The 21700-nt window shown below is 36.2% G+C and overlaps 2 protein-coding genes across 2 annotated transcripts; both read left to right on the plus strand.

The window, feature by feature from the left end:
• The first annotated feature begins 125 nt into the window (after window positions 1-125).
• On the plus strand, window positions 126-4239 carry LOC130825101 (uncharacterized). The gene is made up of 2 exons (XM_057690146.1): window positions 126-3176; window positions 3310-4239. The coding sequence occupies exons 1-2, from the start codon at window positions 1679-1681 to the stop codon at window positions 4086-4088; spliced, it is 2277 nt and encodes a 758-aa protein (XP_057546129.1). The 5' UTR covers window positions 126-1678; the 3' UTR covers window positions 4089-4239.
• A 2564-nt stretch (window positions 4240-6803) lies between these two features.
• Window positions 6804-19122, plus strand: LOC130825124 (DNA-directed RNA polymerases II, IV and V subunit 3-like). The gene is made up of 3 exons (XM_057690176.1): window positions 6804-7375; window positions 17024-17261; window positions 18621-19122. The coding sequence occupies exons 1-3, from the start codon at window positions 6933-6935 to the stop codon at window positions 18879-18881; spliced, it is 942 nt and encodes a 313-aa protein (XP_057546159.1). The 5' UTR covers window positions 6804-6932; the 3' UTR covers window positions 18882-19122.
• The last annotated feature ends 2578 nt before the right edge of the window (window positions 19123-21700 follow it).

Consider the following 21700-nt stretch of genomic DNA (forward strand, 5'->3'; position numbering starts at 1 on the left):
GAAATGGTAAAACGGTATTAACAGGAGTGATACGGTCATCGTATCGTCAAATTTCGGCCTAAACCATGAAATATCGTTTGAAACGACCTAAAACTTGTTTTGTGTGAGAATCTGTTCTTCTTAATTAGTCCTTCCTGTAAAGGTTCTGTTGCTTAAAATGGCTTCTTCCACCTCTATTCACACCTCCAAACACAGCAAAAATGGTTATGACTAAAAATGAAGCATAGCATTTTGCAGTGTGAAATATTCCTAATTCTGTTTTAACGCTATAAATAATTAATGTGCTGAATTATTCTTCCCAAATAGTTTCACTTTCTATCATAATTTAATGATAATAATCATCTTCATATATAAGCATCATCAGAGAAACAACCATTGAATTATTCCTGGAATCTAAGCTTATACTTCAAGGGAAAGACACCATTACCCTCTTTTCTTCAGTTAATTTAGCTGATTCCATGTTGTCTTTTTCCTCTGATTGTACAACTAGCTATTTGCTATTCTAAGAATAAGGTTGCGTACAACTGATTTCTTATTCCCTGCCTAGACGAGAGTTTAGTTTGAAGCATAGAGTAAAAACAAGGCCGCATCGGATCACACATCAGCTGCATTGTAAAGGTTTTCAAAATAAACAAACCAATATTCCCGCCTTATAACGGTGTAAAAAAATCGCGTTTTTGGTTGTATCAAGGGATATCTTATAGTGTTAAATTAGGCTGGACTTATTGTAAATGCCAGCATATTAACGGGGGACACAAGTGCACACACTTCATAAGCCAAAGAGATATATACCATCCCAAAACCATATGGCAATGGGAAGAAGGTCTCTAATAGCTTATAAAGCGTGCACACCATTTTTAATTTATCGATGTGGAATAACTCATCCCAACACCCCCCTCACATGCGAACCCCCGTCAAGTTCGCATGTGGGAGTAATCAATTAGGGTAGGAACGCCATTCTTTTCGAACCTACCATTTTTAAATTGTTGATCGAACCATCGGCTCGGATACCATGTTAAATTAGGCTGGACTTATTGTAAATGCCAGCATATTAACGAGGGACACAAGTGCACACACTTCATAAGCCAAAGAGATATATACCATCCCAAAACCATATGGCAATGGGAAGAAGGTCTCTAATAGCTTATAAAGCGTGCACACCATTTTCAATTTATCGATGTGGAATAACTCATCCCAACATATAGTTTTGACTGATTTTTAGGCGCTATAATAACCGCATCACTCCTATTGACGCATCAGCGTTCCGTAACCACATTCGCGACTGTTATCGTATTTTTTACACTATTGGTGGAAGTCACTTAATACTAGTATATTTTTGAATAAAGTTTCCTGCTTTGGTTGCGCAACATTCTTAGAAGAATATCATAAGCTACATTTATTTTTTAGACTGCCATGCACATGACATGCAGGTTAATTGTTGTAAATACATGTGGAAGATGACTTAAAGGATTAATATAATGTGATAAAGGCATTGACCCAATATTGAAGGAAGACTAGTAGTTTGTCAACTTAGACTGCCTAATACATTCCTATATAAGTAGTTGTTTGCATTGCTGCAAACTATCATTCCTCAAACAATCTTGTTTATCTGTTAATAAGAATTAATTAATATTTTATTTTGAAAATTTCGTTTCAAGTTGAGAATACTTGGTTGAAGATGGCTTTGCCCAAGATGTTTTATCTTGGGTGTATTCTTTTGTTGTTGGCCGTCATGGTAGAGGCCGCAACTCCTCCTGGAATTGCGAAAAATCCTTCGCATGCAACATGTAACATCAAGAAGTATAAGCATTGCTACAACTTACCTCATGTTTGTCCCAAGTTTTGTCCTGATAGTTGCACAGTTGAATGTGCTTCTTGCAAGCCTCTTTGTGTTCCTGGATCATCACCGCCAACAGAGGATGAAGGCGGTGATGATGGTGGTGATAAGGGTGGTAAGAAAGGAGGAGACGATGATAAGGGTGGATATGATGATGATCAAAGTGGTAAGAAAGGAGGAGATGATGACAAGGGTGGTAAGAAAGAAGGAGATGAAAATGATAATGGTGGCAAGAAGGGTGGTGATGATGATGAGGGTGGTAAGAAAGGAGGTGCTGGTGATGATAAGGGTGGTAAAAAGGACGGTGATAATGATAAGGGTGGTAAGAAAGAAGGTGATGGTGATGATAAGGGTGGTAACAAGGGTGGTAATGATGATGATAATGGTGGTAAAAAGGGCGGTGATGATGATAAGGGTGGTAAGAAAGGAGGTGACGGTGATGATAAAGGTGGTAAAAAGGGCGGTGATGATGATGATAAGGGTGGTAAGAAAGGAAGCGATGGTGATGATAAGGGTGGTAAAAAGGGTGGTGATGATGATAATTCAGGATCACCGACATCCCCTTCAACTCCTCCAAACTATTCTCCCCCAACACCTTCTACACCTTCTCCTTCTCCTTCAACCCCCTCTCCATCCACCCCTACCCCACCATCTTCACCATCTCCATCTCCTCCCACACCTTCATCTCCATCATCGCCTCCTTCACAAACACCACCAAGCCCTACACCGACATCCCCATCACCGGCCTACACACCTAATCCTTCTCCAAAGCCTCCAACACCATCTCCTTCTACTCCCTCCACACCCTCAACACCATCTCCTTCTCCCTCAACACCGTCTCCCTCCACACCCTCAACTCCATCCCCTTCCACACCCTCAACACCATCTCCTTCTACTCCCTCCACACCCTCAACTCCATCCCCGTCAACACCCTCAACTCCATCCCCGTCAACACCCTCAACTCCATCCCCGTCAACACCCTCAACACCATCTCCTTCTACTCCTTCAACACCATCTCCCTCCACACCCTCAACTCCATCTCCTTCTACTCCTTCAACACCATCTCCCTCCACTCCCTCAACTCCATCTCCTTCTACTCCCTCAACACCATCCCCTTCCACACCCTCCACACCATCCCCTTCCACTCCCTCAACACCATCCCCTTCGACTCCCTCAACGCCGTCTTCTCCACCTCCAAATTCTTCTGGTGTTGCTGCTAGGAAGAGAGTTCGATGCCAAAACAAGAACTATGGACAGTGCTACAATCAACCCCATGTTTGCCCTGCCAATTGCCCCACTTCATGTCAAGTTGATTGTGTTACTTGCAAGCCTGTTTGCAGTAAGCCTCTATTCTCTTTAACCAAAATTTTCTTAACAACATTCAACTTTATTAACACATTAAAATTTCTCTAAACAAAAAATATCAGTAATGACTAAAATTCCTATTATAAATTGTATGTGCACCATTGTAGGTTGTGACTATCCAGGAGCAGTATGCCAAGATCCTCGTTTCATTGGTGGAGACGGAATCACCTTCTACTTCCATGGCAAGAAAGACCAAGACTTTTGTCTAGTAACAGACCCCAACCTCCACATCAATGCACACTTCATAGGCAAAAGAAACATAAACATGGGACGCGACTTTACTTGGGTTGAGTCCATCGGAATCCTCTTTGACAACCACCGCCTCTTTATAGGAGCCAAAAAGACCTCCATATGGGACGATGCCAAAGATCGCCTCTTAATAGCTTTCGATGGAGAACCCCTATATCTTGAGGAAACCCTAGGCTACGAATGGAAGTCCACATCCACTCCTCAAGTAACCATAACAAGGGCTAACACCGGAACCAACAATGTCATTGTTGAAGTCCAAGGAAAACTCAAAATCGCGGCTAAAGTTGTACCTATCACCGAGGAAGAGTCTAGGATTCACAACTACGGAATTACCCAAGAGGATTGCTACGCGCATCTTGATCTAGGATTTAAGTTTTACTCATTAACCGGGAAAGTTGATGGAGTGTTAGGAAAAACATACGGCAATGACTATGTTAGCAAAGTGAACGTAGGAGCTAAAATGGCGGTTATGGGAGGCGATAAAGATTATGCTGCTAGTAACATTTTTGCTACCGATTGTTTGGCTTCGAGGTTTAATGGTGATCAAGAAGAGAGTTCATTGGAGGCTTTGGAGCTTGCCCATATGAACTGTTCTAGTGGAATGCATGGTGATGCTGGGTTAGTTTGCAAGAGATGATCAACTTAAAAGCAAAAAATTCCAATTTACCTAAGAGTTTTACTAAAAGGTTTATAAGATTATAACACTTAAATTATTAGTTGTATAATAAAAGATATGATGTAAGAAACTTACAAGCATATGATTATACTAATGATTTCAATTTTCTTGTTAATTTGTTCATTGGTGAATGATAATCAATTAATCATACTAATAATGATTATATTAGTTCGTAAAGTGAAGTGCGCGGTTTTTCAATCTTGTTAGGAATTATTATCCAACGACTTTTTTTTACCGTCATAGTCATATTCATAATCATCAACTTAGTATTATTGAACAAATTCAGGGTTTGGAGAAAAGGTAGCTGACAAATCATACACTGTGGATACAAAGCGATTTGTACAGTCAATTAAACTCTCAAATCAAGATTGTATGAGAAAAGTTTAAGGGTTATAACATGTTATATACTCTATATTAGTTGATTTTGTGATACATATTCAAATTCACATTTGTAAAACGAAAATGAACTCATTAGTCTTTTATTTTTAACTCATGTTTTCTTATTAATGAACATATGCTGTTTGTTTCTTACTTGTTTCACCATACACCACACCCAAAACGACATAAACCACAATCACTCAAAATTAAATAAATACTATTCATCCGTTTAATTCAATTTGTTACATTTAAGTTAAAAAGCTATTGTAAAATTGAGTGAGACATCAAAATACATTTTATAGTCAATCATTTAGTCTTTGCCCATTATACATTTCAAACTATTTTTCATTAATACGTAATTAAATGCTAATCATCTTATGATCTTAAGATCATTAGAGAAGCTCACATTGACAAGGAATTCAATTTTGAAAGCTAACCACTAAAATTATATATATACTCTAGCGTTGCTTAAATAAAAAATCTTGAACTATGAGATTTTTTCATCATTTAAAAAGAATAAAAAATGAAATATTTTTAAAAAGAAAAGTTTGAAAAAATTATATTTTGACACAAATTAACAATTAAAAATAAATTGTCAATAAATTTCAAACTTAATATAAATTTTCTTTTAACCTACTAGCTACTAAGACTTAGTCATATAGACTTAATACACAATAAAAGAAAGTGTACAATACTCCATAATGGCTTATTCACTAGCACAAACAAATATACTCCTTAACTCTTTATTCTACTAACTCACATTTTTTAACTCATAGTCTTTAAATCTAAGATTGGTGCATATTATTTCAGTGTACGTCAAGTATATAAAAAGGCCTAATAACAATATTAATCATGATTATTTAATACTTAGCCTTTGTGTATTAATCAAGTGTAAAGATATGTAGATCAGTAGATATTGCTTAATATTTGGTTCATTATTCTCCACATGCATCACAACCCCAAAATAAGAACCCTTAATGACTAAGAAAGAAGCATTCTCAGTTTGTTATTCCTCTTACCACTACACTACATAATTAATTAAGTCCTAATTATACTTTAATCTGAAACTGCTATCCTTAATTAGAATCACTAGATCATAAAGTGAGCTTTAAGCTTAGCTCTTGCCGCATTTCAATAGACATTATGCTCTTTTGTTTCTTCTTATCAAAGCCATTCCAATTTGTAAAATTTTTAAAAAGTGATTGCATGACAAGATTCACAATCAAAGGTCTCTTTTGCTTGTATCCCAATCTCCTTTTCATGGGGTCTCAGGTTGGACTTAACATAGAGACATTGGGTCGATTTTGAGATTTGAGAGGCCTAAAGCGAAATATTAATTATAGGTCTTTAATTACAAAATATATACTATTATAAGCCCTAACTATTAAAATTTAAACCGTCGTTTTTCTAATTTCTTGATAGGCTCGGAAAATAGGCCCCTCTTGTCCCCTTATGGGACAAGCCTTGCGTTGTAGTTGGGCTTGGGCCTCTCATAAAATTTGGGATTGCCAATATTCGTAAAAGATCTGTACTCCCTAAAACGTAATCGAGTATATCTATCTTCGGATTACTTCTAGAGTAATTAGCTTATGAATTGAAATAGGAACGATTTAAATTTACATTCATAAAATCTCAATGGTTAATTATCCATAATATTAAAAGTAAATAGTATTTCCTCTGATTGATTTTGTTGTTTACATCTGTTTTTCACATTTTTCAAGTATAATTCGAATTTCAATATCTATAAATTCATTTCACAAAAAATTAGAAAAATATATATTAAAATTCTATGCATCGAGACGAATATAGCAAAATCACACATAGGTATATCTTAAACTTTTATATCCATGAAATTTTATGCTTAAATTTTTTTCTCAATTTTTATATAGAATATTCCCAACATAAGAAACAAAATGAAGCAAAAGATAACATATTAAGTCTTGTATATATCATAAATTCTCATTTAAAATGGTCTTACCATAAAATTAATTAAAATATTTTTTTTAATATTTAAAATAATTTTAATTGTATATCAACACGTTATTATAAATATTAAAACACAAATTTTAATTATTCTATAAATTCACCTAGACCCTATTTGGTTCACTTTAAAAAATGAGTAATTAGTAAAAATAAATTTTAATAAGTTAAAAATTAATTATAATTAATAAAATTCAGTTGCAATCAATAAAAATTAATTCTAATCAGTAAAATTCAATTATAATTAATAACTAAAATCAGTTTTAATCAATAAAAATGAATTAAATATATGATCGTAAACTCGTTGTTCATTTTACACTTTCCGCCTCGAACAAAATCTCAACGCTTGTCTCTTTCTCCATTTCTCCCAAACAAAGGGTTTTAGCTCTGTCGACCTCTCTCTGCATTTTAAAAATCCCTAAATTCTAAACCTCATAAACCCTAAAAATGGAGGGATTATCATACCAACGATTCCCTCGCATCAAAATCCGAGAATCGAAGAATGATTACTGTAAGTTTGAACTTCATGACACAGATGCAAGCATGGCTAACGCACTTCGAAGAGTAATGATTGCTGAAGTTCCAACGATCGCAATTGATCTCGTCGAAATCGAAGTGAACTCTTCAGTTCTCAATGATGAATTTATTGCTCACCGTCTTGGACTCATTCCTTTAACTAGTGAACGAGCTATGTCTATGCGGTTCTCCCGTGACTGTGATGCTTGTGACGGTGACGGTCAGTGCGAGTATTGCTCTGTTGAGTTTCATCTTCGTGCTAAATGTATTAGTGATCAAACCCTAGATGTTACTAGTAAGGATTTGTTGAGTTCTGATCATACTGTTACTCCTGTTGATTTCTCTGAATCTCCTTCTGATGATGCTGAAAACAGGTAATTTTTTTGTTTCTTTTATTTAATTTCTTTTGATTTCTTGTGTTTTGTTGAAAAGAAATTATCTTTTTGTCATAGGGTTTTGGATTTTCTGATTTTTCAATGTTTAGTGATTGTAGTTCACAACAATGGGCTTTTATATTGTAAAGAAATCGATTTGACTCAACTTGTTTGTTCTTTATTATGTTAGAGTGAGCTTGAACATGTTTTCATCATTTCAGTTATTTTGTTGAATTTTTTTTGCTGCTGGCTACCACTATTGACTTGTTTAGAATCCATGCAAATTTTATTTTTTTATAAAATTTGGAAATGGGATTAGTTGTAGTTGATTATCTTATGAAATCAATGTTTTTGTGATTAAAGGTGTAAAATTTGTGAACGTTTTATGTAGAAGTTAGCATTGGAAGTTGGTATAAGAAGAAAGAGGTAATGAGATAGACGGCAAGGGAAGGGAAATTTGCAAGTTGCCGGAAAGGTTGAAAGTTAGTTGTACAAAAATAGAAGTAACGAGCTAGAGAGCAAGGGAAGGGAAGGAAGGTATTTGTAGAATTAGAGAGAAAGCATTGGGGTTTGCATCACTTACCATTCCTTATGATTGGGTCATACTCATAAATTATAGCTGGAATGTTGTTTTTCTGGTGCATTTGGTAGGTGGCGCAAATCAATTATAGTCGAGAGGATCTTGTTTGCTTTCATGGATTAAAAAATGTTCCCAAAAGTTTTTTTTCTCTTGTTTTTGAAATGAGATTTTTTTTTGATAGTTTTTGAAATGAGATCTAGATGTGTCTTTGCTTTGTCTAATTGGGACTTATTAATGGTAGTTGGGTCCACATAGATGATTTCAGCATAGTAATTGTCGGAGTTTTTGTTTGGAAAAAGTTTGAGTGGAACTAGTACGTTGTAATTTTAGATGAGAAAAAGAAAAGTGGGAGGCAAGATACACTTGTTTACTGGACTCAAGACCCAACTCAAATGGGAAATCGACTTTGGCACTGCACAAGTTCTAACATGCTCTATTAAGACTAGAAGTAGACTATAAGGACTTTTTAGGTTATTTGCGGCTATGGCTAGGGTGGGGTTCAATTTTGTTAATTTTTGTGGTGTTTCATCTAGCTAGTGAAGCATAAAACCAATCTTAACACCCACAATGTAAGCACTCCTTTTATAACAAAGAAATACATCCACAAATAAAGAAACCAATGATCATTTTCTTTCTTCTTTTTTTTAGCTTGAACATAGATATCAACAAATAAGGTAAATAAGAGGAGAATAACAAACTACCAAAGATGGGCAGTTAAGAAGGAGAATATACAAGACTAATAATTAAAGACAAATCACCAAAAGCATGTACAAGGTGATTTAAAGACAGCAAAGACTAACATAAAGTTGAAAAATAGAGAGCTCTCCGAAAATATTTTTTTTTTCTTTTCTTTTCTTTCTTTCTCCTTTTTTTGGAAATGGAAATGGAAGCTCAACGCTTAACTAAACCGAGACAAATTGGTATGTACAAAATAGAAAGAGACCAATAAGTACAAAAGGGTGTATACATGTAATCCCCTAACCATAATGTAGAACAAACCCTCAAGACATGCTTCACTAAGACTAGGAAGGGTAAGGGCCATAAGACCTGTAAAGCGGGAGCACAAACACCAAAGTAAGTGGAAAAAATTAGGATCAAAGGGCTTAAAAAAAGAAATAAAATAACTGCATGCACCTAAAGAACTTGTAAAATCTAAAGAAATAAATTCCTCATTCTAGTCTATTCAAGTCACAGTTTTTGCAAGGAGAAAAAATGCAATGCTAAAAAGACAAGCCATGGGAGGAGAACACACATAAATAGAAAGTGACAAAACAAGGAAACTAAAATGTCAAGGCTCAATCGCTCACGAGTTCAAAATGTCACAAGGTGAAGGCTAATAGAGAGGTTTATAGTAACTAGATAGTTGGTTTTTGCAAGTTCAAGTGGCTTCTAAATCAAGTCAGCATGGGACGACACCCCAAACACTCTAGCCTTTCTAGCCTATTCACGAGTCTTGGGTGAAATGAAAACTTGGCAACCAAGACACAAAGTTCACATATCACCATCAGGACGACTCAAGACACATTGACTTGGTTGCTATCTTACTTGGACTCGGGTTAGAGTTTCGAATATGGGTGCGAATCCTAGTGTCCGGTATGCCATTTTTTAAATTTAACAATACAGGGACATTCTCTTAATTTTGCATACGGGTACTGGGTAAAGAAAATTGATGTCTTTCAATTTATTACCCATATGATACGTTTTTTATGGCTCACTTACCCAGCAATCAAATAAAAAATACTTTTTGTTTAATTACACACTACATTAAAAAGAAAAGCTGGAAAAAAAAAAACAACATTAAGTATGGTCCACAAAGTTTTTCAATCCATTATAAAATAAAAAATTGCCAAAAATTAGAAAAAACTAAGTGGTAGGCAGCTGTAAACAAAAAAATTTACTATCCTACATGCCATTTCTTATTTTTAATGCAATACCTCCTTTTTATAAGTAAGTGGTTGACCTAATTTCAATGCTTCTTTTCAATACCAACCAGTTATAGAGATAGTTTTTCTCTCTTCCCTCAAAACTACAATAAGGCTCCACGAAAATCCCCGATGAAGGCTTTGTTGAAGGTGAAAATTTAAGATTCACCATGCCACTACCCTTTGCCATTTCCTTTCAATCAAAAACCCTAAAGTTTCAACAAAAAATTTCAACAATTCCACATTCGAATCGTAAATCTAGCCATCTAGGGTTCTTTTATTTCGTTCTTGTAGTATCCATGTTCATTTCAGCGTACCGGGCACGTATCCGACACCGGTATTCGTACCAAACATCGGTAAGGTGGCGAAATAAGCGAGTTTGAATAACATAGCTTATATGCATATTAACAAACAAAAACTAAGGAAATCTTTTTGTATTTTTCAATAGGCGAGTATCTAATACATAAATGCAATGACTAAATGTAACTACATGAGATGAATATAACTAAATGTAACTAACGAGAGGGAGAAGGAGAGGGAGAGGGAGAAGGAGAGGGAGAGGGAGAGGGAGAAGGGGGACTTGTCAAAATTTGGATTCAAGGGATTTGGATTATCAAGGGGGAGAGCAAGAGAGAACAACACAAATTCATCAAATATAGGCCCTTGAAAGGACACACCAATAAGCACAAGATTAACCATTCATCCCAACAAACCTCAACACTCAAACTCAATTAAGGACAACATTACCGACATTGTGAGAAAGAGATGACAACGCATTAGGGCACGAGGGATAACCATTCACAAAAAATGTCATTGCTTTAGAGAGAAGAGGGAAAAACAACCACTAAATCAAAGACTTGACAAAGACTACAAAGTATAATACGACCAAAAGCACAAAGACGCAACATACACATAAAACAACTACCAAGAAGAACTACCAACCCTATCGAGAATTAATCAACAACTTTCATTCTAGACGATTAAAAGTAAGCTCCCGCCCTTTAAAAGACATGGAAAATAAAATGCACTCCCCCAAGCTTAGGTTGTGCTCCGTCCCTGAAGCATGCAATTGGTTCGAGTAGGGGAAGGGCGGGAAAAAGCAACTACTCATCGTCTGAGCTAACATTCATAGCACTGGAAGGCATAGAAGGGGGTGGTTTAGTTGCCGACCTATTGAGGTATGAGGCTCAACATCGATGTATAGTGTCCGATTATAGTTTGGACGGTTGTGACAGTTTAGGAGAGGGGGAGCTAGGCTAGCCCCCCAATGGGTGACTTATTCAAAAGGGGACACCCTCTCATGGTACCTGGAAGGTGTGACTCCTTCATTAAGTGGAGGAATGTTAAGGTCAGTCCTAGGATTACACCCCCCTTGTACTCGGTTTCATACCCCACGTAATTTGGCATGGTGTGGGCTAATAGGGGTATGTGGGTTGGTCGTTGACCACCCGAGCACATGGCCCTCTTGGTAAGGTGCGCATGGGTGGTTGACAACTGGAGCTATTTTTCCCTAATTGACAAATAAAACATAAATAGCTCGCTGTTGTTATGCCATTGTGGCATTCCTACTCTTGTCCTGATCAAAATAGTCACGGAGAGAAGACATGTCAAAGGGATCTCGTGCAGGATCACCAACAATGGTTGCGTGATGTACAATACCAGACAAGATACGGAGGTCTCTCCTCACGTGCTTGAACCCCCTCGTGTGCAAGCCCTATGGCGTTAGGGATGAAGAAGGGGTTCTCCACTTGTCGCAAAAGAGAGGGATGTTAAGGAAGGTGTCATTATCGACAGAATCCAAATCTTAAGACTCAGATGGGCAAAGGCTATAGGTGAGAAAAGTTATCATCCCACTTATAAGAATTTTCTCAGACTTGTCCCTATTACTTAAAGGAATGAATTTATCAATAAAGGCTTCCTTCAGACGAATAGGGGTAGGGGTCTTTTTGAATATCGATTCCGGGGGGTCCTTATGAAAATTTAGTAATTCGACACTTTAATAAAATAAAATATCCTGAATGGAATGATTTTGAATATAGATTCATTAGTAAAAAACCATCTCCTGCTTTTGAATTGTCGAAACAAGAACTGTATGTAAGAGTAGAAGCCCCAAAAGGTGAATTAGGAATCTTTTTGATAGGAGATCAGAGTGTTTTTCCTTGCCGATGGAAAATTTGCTCGCCGGGTTTTATCAATTTGCAAATTCTTCCTCAGTTAGTTAAAAAAATGAAATTGGCCGAGACAAGTTTCATATCCTTTTCCATTACGTTTCCTAACTCTGTTCTCCCATAAATGGCGAACATTCGAAGTTTTTGGATGTATTGTTGGACAGGGTGGATAATCTTCGATGTTTTCTCTTTCCTAAGATGAAAAGGAGGGTGGGTGGTTAGACGCAACTACACATCCTGATCGAGGAAACCATCGAGGGGAGCATTATCGTCATTGTCAGTCGTTCCTGCAAGAGGGCTATTGGAGTTAAAATCCCAAACCATGCTTAACTCTTCATATGAAACTCGAAAGAAATGGCCAAATAGACAAAAACAAATTGAGATGTCTGGTATAAACTCGTTATCACTACCATTAGTGCCCTCATCTTCTTCAATTCGAAGAGTAGAGAGGAACTCTAGCACATCCCCCCTAGCCTTGAGGCTAGCAGGTCAACGTCACAGGTGATACCAAGCTCATTAGTGGTTTCTCTATACATGTACTTGGTTGAGACGATCTTCTTCTTAAGGTTGAAGAATCTATCTCCTTCTTTCTTACTTCTAAGGTTAATAACGTAACTCTTCCATGGGGTCTTACACCTAAACTTAGATTTTTCAATCAAGTAATAATTACAAATGCAAACCCTAGGTCTCAACTAAGTTAATGATCCATACCAACAATTAAATTTTTCTTAAAGTTGGTGGATAACAACTAGATTTAACAATGAAGCACAAAATTCACTCTCAATCAAGCAAATAAGAAACAAAAGTTACAAACATTCACCAAATTCAACAACATATGAAAATTTAAGCATATAAGCAAAATGTATATATATGTCCCTGATGACTAAGAGAAGACGACTTTTACATGCCTTTTTGGCACTTTTGCCTCCCAGCGAATACCATTTAGGTTGTGCAATGTGCCTTCCGCATTTTGATGATGTATGGTGGAAATTTTTTCGAACATGATTGAGGACTTTTTGAAAATATTCACGGATGACTTCAATGTGGGAGGTTCTTCCTTTGACATATGTCTTACACATCTTTAGAAGGTTTTAAAAAAATGTCAAGAGACGAACGTTGTTCTTAATTGAGAGAAATATCATTTCATGGTCCAAGAAAGAATTGTCTTGGGCCATTTAGTGTCATCTCGTGGCAATGAAGTCGATCGAGCGAAAATTGATGTGATAAAGAATCTACCTCCTCCAACCAATGTGAGGGGAGTAAGATCCTTTCTTGGACACGCAGGGTTCTATCGTGTTTTATCAAAGGATTTCAACTATAGCTGAGCCCCTCACTGAGCTTTTGCAAAAAGACGTTGGATTCTCCTTCGATGAGCGCTGCCGTATTTTTGAAAATCTGAAAAAAGCATTAATATTTGCTTCTGTTGTGCAGATTAGGGCTTGTCGTTTGAACTAATGTGTAACGCTAGTGATGTAGCAATAGGGACAATTGGGCAAAAAAGAATAGAAATCAAGCGGCATTCACTATTTAGCAAGACCCTTGAATGACGCATGATTTTCCATTTCTTCTTTGCCCAAGAACTGCTCCTATTGCTACATCACTAGAGTCACACATTAGTTCAAATGGCAAATCCCAATCCGAAAGCTGTATAACAAGAGCAAATATTAAAGCTTTTTTAAAATTTTCAAAAAAAAACATGACAACGCTCATTAAAGGAAAATTCAACATCTTTTTGCAAAAGCTTTATGAGGGGCTTGACTAGAGTTGAAAACCGTTTTGATGAAACGCCGATAGATACCGGCATGGCCAAAAAAGGATCTTACTCCCCTCATATTGGTTGGAGGAGGTAGATTCTTTACCATATCAATTTTCGCCGAGTCGACTTTAATGCCTTGAGATGACACTAAATGGCTCAAGACAATTCCTTCTTGGACCATGAAATGACATTTTCTCCCAATCAAGAACAAGGTTCGTCTCTTGACATTTTTTAAAAACCTTCTCGAGAAGTGTAAGAGATAAAGGACAAATCTCTCACACTGAAGTCATTCATGAATATCTCCAAAAAAAAGTCCTCAATGATGTTAAAATTATACCCATCATACATCTTTGAAATGTGGAAGGTGCATTGTACAACCTAAATGGCATTCACCGATAGGTAAAAGGGCATGTGAAAGTCGTCTTCTCTTGATCATCAGGGACATATATATATATATACGTTTTACTTAATATGCTTAAATTTTCATATTGGTGAATGTTTGTAATTTGTTGTTTCTTATTTGCCTAGGTGAGAGTGAATTTTGTGTTTCGTTGTTAAATCTAGTTATCACCAACTTTGAGGAAAGTTTGGTTTTGGTGTTAGCTTAGTTGATGCCTATGGATGTTGCTTGATTGAAAAGTTTAAGTTCAGGTGTAAGATAAGACCTTGTTTGAAAACTAAAAAATCATTTGTGAGTGTGTTTGTGGGTGATTGATTACTTTTTGAGTCTTCCAACCATGGCACCTAAAAATCATTGAAGACCTCACACCTTAGCACCGCTTCCTCTTCCAAAACCCTATAAAAGGATTATGGTATTAACCTTAGAAGTAGGAAGAAGAAAATAGATTTTTCTTCCTTGCTTAAAAGGAGATTGTCTCAACCAAGTTCATCTGTAGAGAAACCACTACCGAGTTTGGAATTACCCGTGACGTTGACCTGTTAGCCTCAAGGCTAGGGTGGGATGGACTTAATGGCTTTTTTTATAAAGCAAACACTTTAACCTACCCACGCCATATGCTAGAGTTCCTTCCGAGTTTCATATGAAGAGTAAAGCAGAGCTTGGGGTTATGAACCCGATAGCCCTCTTGTTGGAACGACTGATGATGACGCCTTCGATGGTTTCCTCAATCAGGATGTGTGGTTGCGTCTAACCACCCGCACTCTTTTTCATCATAGGAAAAAGAAAGCATCGAAGATTATCCACGCCGCCCTGCGATACATCCAAAACCTTAAGATGTTCGCAATCTACGGGAGAACATACTTCAGGAACATAATGGAGAAGGAAATTTAACTTGTGTTTTGTGCATCAACAAGAAAAAGACGCCGACCCTCATTAATCTAGCTGAAGCCCTTATTAATGAATTCTTTAATTTGAGAGATTGGGATAAGTATGAGGAAATTTTTATGGGTGGGATGATGACTTTTCTTGCTCATAGCCTTTGCCCATCTGAGTCTTTAGATGATTTGGATTCTGTCAATAACGACACCTTCCTTAACATCCCCCTCTTGCAGACCTACTGCATGGTCAGAGGACATAGTCTACAAAGTCTTTGCTCGACCCTATTGCCAACATCTAATTTTCCGTGTGGTGTAGTTTGTCTGGGCCTAATCAAGGGTCTTGCTAGCATAGTGAATGACGCATGATTTTCCATTGCTTCTTTGGCAAAGAATTGCTCCTATTGCTACGTCACACTTTAGTTCAAATGGCAAGTCCTAGCTGGAGCTTGCACAACAGGAGCAGATATTAAAGCTTTTTTAAAATTTTCAAAAGAAACTTGGCAGCGCTCATCAAAAAAGAATCCAACATCTTTTTGTAAAAGCTTCGTGAAGGGCTTAGCTATAGTTGAAAACCCTTTGATGAAACATCGATAGAACTCGGTGTTGCCAAGAAAGGATCTAATCCCCTCACGTTGGTTTGAGGAGGTAGATTCTTTAGCACATCAATTTCAAGCAGGTCAACTTCAATGCGTCAGGATGACACTAAATGGCCCAAGACAATTCTTTCTTGAACCATGAACTGACATTTCTCCCATTCTCCCTATTAAGAACAAGGTTTGTCTCTTGACATCTTTTTATAACCTTTTTAATGTGTAAGACATATGTCAAAGGACGAACCTCCCACACTGAAGTCATCTAGGAATGGGTTCTACGCTTCACCAAAAGATGAGATGGCCGCTCATGCTATTGGGTCATGTTCAGGAGGCAAGGAACCTACACAAATAAGCAAAGTGGGGCAGGGGAAATCGAGGTAAACAAAGACAAAGGGGAAATACAATAGTATGCACCTGAAATGAACTAAAATGTTTAAGAATGCAACTAAAACTAACAAAGTCATAACATGAGCAATTAATTGACAAAATAAGGGTAAAAATGCAAGTAAAGATGCTAGAGAATAGACTCAATGACTACTTGATGAGTGACATAAAACTCACTCATCAACTAACAGCAGAATTTAGCAATTTTCTTATCTTGATGTTATTCCATTTCTTATTCACTATTTTTTTTATAATTTATCAATACAAACTCAATGAAAAAGAACGATGAAATTCATTGAAAATTATTTTTGCTGATTTCAAAAACCAATTGCAGCACTGAAAAGAGGGAGATGTTGGATTCTCAAATGCAATGAAGAAACTATGGGAATCGTGAGCGAGTTTCTGGTAGAGTCAAACTCATTGTTGCTTCATTAAATTAGTAGCAACAATACTATAAAAAAAGTTGCAATTATTCGGTAACTCGCAAAAATACCAAACATCAAATTACACTTACAAATTAAAAACCCATAAAGAGAAAACAGCAACTACTCCATAATTGATAATACATATCATAAGCGAGCGGGCGGGTACATCCGCGGGTATTTTTTGGTGTCGTTACCCTGCCATTTATCTTGGTGGTCTGGTGTTAGTGTTACCCTTCAAATATTAAATATTTTTGAAAAACATTGTCCAAATCGTTTTACTATCTAGTATATAGATGAGAATTAGTAGCTATGGTACTTAGTCAATGTGTAAAGGCCAAAGGCGGAATCAAATATTTACTGATATAGGAAACATGATCCGCAATTTGCTCTTCTGCATATTGAAAATTGTTATTACGTTGGAATAGAGTAAATGAAACCGATTTATTTATACCAAGTACCAACTACCAACAGCTTCCCCCTGCTCTTGCAGGATATAATTTTTTTCTTGATACCTTACTCATTTTTACTCTGGCTTCTTGTAGGGGAATCATAATTGTGAAATTACGTAAAGGCCAAGAGTTGAGGCTTAGAGCAATTGCTAGAAAGGGGATTGGGAAAGATCACGCCAAGTGGTCTCCTGCTGCAACTGTCACCTTTATGTATGAACCGGAGATTCTTATTAATGAAGATTTAATGGAAACCTTAACGCTTGAACAGAAAAAAGAGTGGGTTGATAGCAGTCCTACCAAAGTCTTTGACATTGATCCTAATACTCAACAGGTTGGTTCATATCATAAATCGTGATTTTGTTAGTTGTACAGGGTATATGTATAATGTAGTACTCTGCTTGTGTTACAACTGTGTTACTGTAAGTTGTCTTCTGTTTAGATGTAAATTTCATTTGAAGTTTCTGGTGTCACATGTTGAAATTAAAAACTTCCTTTCACGGGAAATTAGGTAGCTTTGTCAATCAACCAAAGTAGGAATTGAGGATGTTTTGGGGGTTAGATGCGTATTACTTTTAAACATGAGAGATCACCTTTGGCATCTTTTTATGGGAGTGGAGATACCATCTTCCTTATCTTCTTGGAAGAAAGAAAGTTTAAGGATTGTCTTGTTTTGAGTGGCACTTCTAGATGAATTACAGAGTTATTGTTGTCTGTGGACTACTCTTGCTTATTACTAGGCCTCTGCTGTAAAGCATTATTAGTTAAATTAGTGTGTTTCACTTGACGAGTTTGTTTTGTGGCCCATCAGAGTGAATGCTTTTAATTCCTGTTTTTTTATTTGCTAGTACGCTTCTGTGATTTTATTTTACAAAAGGAATGCTTTCTGCATACTGTTGTTGGTCTCCTTCTGTTTGCTGCTGCAATGGCCTTAAGGCAAGTTAAAGCGAGATCCTGAAATAGTATTTTTATATTGAAATATCGTCATCATATTGATTTTTCTCTGGATCTCACAGTTTAAACTTCCTGTTTCCATGTAACATAAGAATCATTAAAGATATATGGTAAACCAAGCAACTATATGAACAATCTGGAGTCTGGACTTGCTTTGAAACTAGTTAATGTATTCATTTTCATATACTGGTGTGATGGGCTCTAGGATTGAGATGTTTGCACAGGGTTAGGTTGGAGAACGGATATCCAAAATTAAATGTATAGGTGGCGGTACCCAACTCCCTATATGTTATGGTAGATTTTGGGTGAATGAAAGTTTATCTTAAGTCATTGTACGAAGTTTTGTATTTGGTCAATAGCTGATATTTAGTCGTGTTATAAAGTCTTTTGGCATTTTTGGGTAGAATTTAAGGAAGGAGAGTGAGGACTTTATCTTCCCCTATGTAGATATGGAATGGGAATCAGAAAGGGGGAGATTCATGTAGATCAATTTTTCTTTTGCTCCTGACAATTCCCATTATAAAAAGCTTTGAGAGGAAAATGCGAGTACACTCCTTGCTGATTCTCTTTTCCTTTCCCTCCTTGATTGCTAACCTGGCATGAATTAAAACAAACTTGAAAATAGTGTGATCGTTCTTATATTTCATCCTTGAAGAATCCTCAAATCTCAGATTTTACGACATGAACACTAATGCAGTGTATTGACGAATTCTGTATTTTCTTCTGTGACATCTCACAGGTCGTTGTAGTTGATCCTGAGGCCTATTCTTACGATGACGAGGTTATCAAGAAAGCGGAGGCTATGGGAAAGCCAGGGCTCGTGGAGATCTACCCAAAAGAAGACAGTTTCATTTTCACAGTCGAGTCTACTGGTGCAATCAAGGCTTCACAATTGGTGCTTAACGCCATTGAAGTCCTGAAGCAAAAGCTGGATGCAGTTCGCTTGCCAGAAGACGCAATTGATGCTGATAATTTTGTTGAATTAGGTGCCCATATGTGAGGCGATTTAACTAACATGGTAAATCTAACTGATCTAGCATCTCAATACATTTTCGTGTAAGCATAAGACAACTTGCTTGTGTGTCGATTCCCTGCTGAATGAATTATCTAATGTAATGCTGATCTTCATTCCTAATTTTTGAACTGTGCCAGACTATTTTGTTTAAAAACTTACAATCACTGGCATAAACCACAGCTTTAAAATCTATTCGATGCATCCATTGAATGCCCTTTTAATTTAATCTAGCATAAATCTATGTCTACAATCTACATTGATATAGTTTTTCGCGTTCAATTCATATTGCAAGGGGAAAGCAAAGTCGAATGTTATTCATGAGTTACTGTAGTCGGTTATTCACGAGTTACACGCAGCAGACAGAAGCCAAAAATTCCAACAGAAGGATGATCCATATGTAGGTTATAAGGCTCTTTGGCATTGTTCTTTCTTGTCAAAAGAAATGGCCTTGAGTTCAAAGGACCGGGCCACGTTTAACCAACCCTACTTTCAACTATCAAAGCCATAACGTGATTTTAGTACTTCATTGAGTGGTTGGTGCTGGTTGTATGCATAAAACTATCTTACTACACATTTTGGAATGTCTTGGCGTCGAGTTTTGTTAGTGTTTGTGAGCTTGTTGTGTTGCCCTTTTGGAAAGCTACTTTGTTGACTCTTCAAACTCTTTTACAGACAATATATAGTACAAATTTGTCAACTAACAAAAACATCATCTCTATTTTCCTCCATGTTTTCTATTTGATAATAATGGTTAGAGTAAAAATAACTTTGGGATGTTATAGGAAGACAGCCAGAGAATGAGTTGTTGAAGCAGTCACGAGATTACTAGGAGTGGTAAAAGATGATTTTTTGACTATGACATCTTCATAATATAAATTTTTTTTTTTGGATTATTTGTCATCACACTTTTAACTGTTGTTTCTTTTGCTATGTTATACGCGCATCCTTCTTTTCAAATTAGGCAAACCACCTTGCGTTGATTTTAGGGATTGAAACTTAAAAAAGTTTCAGTGGTTTCAAATTAGGCGCACCACTTTGCGGTGTTTATAGAGATCAAAAGTTCGGGCCATTAACGACATTTTTTATGGTTATATTCCTAGCCATACTGTCGTTCTCGACTTTTTAGATGCTCTAGATAACGTATCGGTTGAGGGTCTATCATAATCATATCAAAAGACATCCATGTTGTTTCGTTTATATGACATATGCTAAGTTACGGGTTGCATGGATCTTACCCCTCAAACTTCTAACAACCAATTAGTTTTGCCCTAATTAGCCATGCAAATTTAACTTTTTACCATTTAATCGGTGTTTTCATATATTTCTACATTGTTTTTGTTTTTTGGCAAGTATTTGTCTATCACATGGATTTCCCACTTAAACTATGCAGATGAAAAGTAGCCAAGTTTTTATTTATTTTTTTGGATTAAAATGGTACACTAAAGAATAAGGGAATACATAAATAATTTTTTCTATAGGTAGTAAAAACTAAACCTCTCATACATGAATGAAAGAAAAATCCCTTAACCACTAGACGTTTTCCCTGATTCTCTTCAATAGACGAGTAAAATTCGATCAAAAATTGTGAGTTAGTCTAACAGTTTGAAAGTTTTTCATTTTACTTTTATAGTAAGAATTTAATTCTCACTACCACTACGTTGAACACACCTTGAGTTGTTATACATAATACTCTTTATATTGGAAGGCAATGATTATTGTACATGGCATGAATATTGAACACAATCTCAAAAAAGAGGGCAATGGGACGAAACATAGGTTGTACTATGTTTGGTAAAGTTAAATATGTAGTATGGTCCTGCTATAGATATCATGTAGGTTATAGCATTAATGGTGAATTAAGGAAGAAGAGAAAATGTGTAACAAGTAGTATTACTTAATCTAGGCTTTCTTTATGTTCATACTTCCTTACTTTCTTGAGCAATGTCAATGATAGATTTCATAAATTGTTCTTAGGATATTTGGTATGTACAGAAACCTCTTGCTTGTAAATATAATGCATCAAAGTCAAACAATGTTAATCCCATTTGGTGCAAGAAAATGAATATTCTTCTTTATGACTAAATACATACTAAGTCTAAAAAGCTATCATAGATAACTTTTTCATGAAATGTCAACACATTTGGGCTTGGTGTTTTTTGGATTACAAGTCATGGTGTTAGGATGAGGTGTTTAAACCGTTCTAATGATCCGATACTTATCCGATTTAATAATTGAACATGATTTTGATATGTGTCTTTAAAATGAATTTAAAATTATATTTGAGTCAATGTGGACGCAAGATTTGATTTTAAACCGACTCAAAATCTCTTTATCTGAAATTAGTCCGATGGCCTGAATAAATATGTTAAGTGCAAATCTTATACAAAGAAGGGTGGATCGTCATTGGGGCGAGCCAAGGCTCCACCTTCTGAAGTTTGCAGCAATAATAAGTAGAAGTATTAATAACGGGGAAGAGTTGTTTATTAGACCAGACTCACAAATTAAGTTGAAGGTGGTAGGTTGATAGTTAAACTCCTTCTAATATTCCTTTTTATTATTATTTAAAGCAAGAATGTAAACCATTTTATTTGAGAATTTATCATTTTTATTGAAAAATTGCCAATATATACTCAATAAAAGTGATTTTTCAGAATAATTTTTTTGTCAAAAAAAGTACCTAGAAAATACATGATCTTTGTCAGAAGGTATATAAAAAGGAATCCTATCAGTATTCCGTTGGTATGATCATGGGCAAGGCAGATGATGTTTATTTGACTTCAAAAAACACATTTGAACAATAAAAA

Source organism: Amaranthus tricolor, chromosome 1 (assembly GCF_026212465.1).
Source record: "Amaranthus tricolor cultivar Red isolate AtriRed21 chromosome 1, ASM2621246v1, whole genome shotgun sequence".
In the NCBI taxonomy this organism is placed as follows: Eukaryota; Viridiplantae; Streptophyta; class Magnoliopsida; order Caryophyllales; family Amaranthaceae; genus Amaranthus; species Amaranthus tricolor.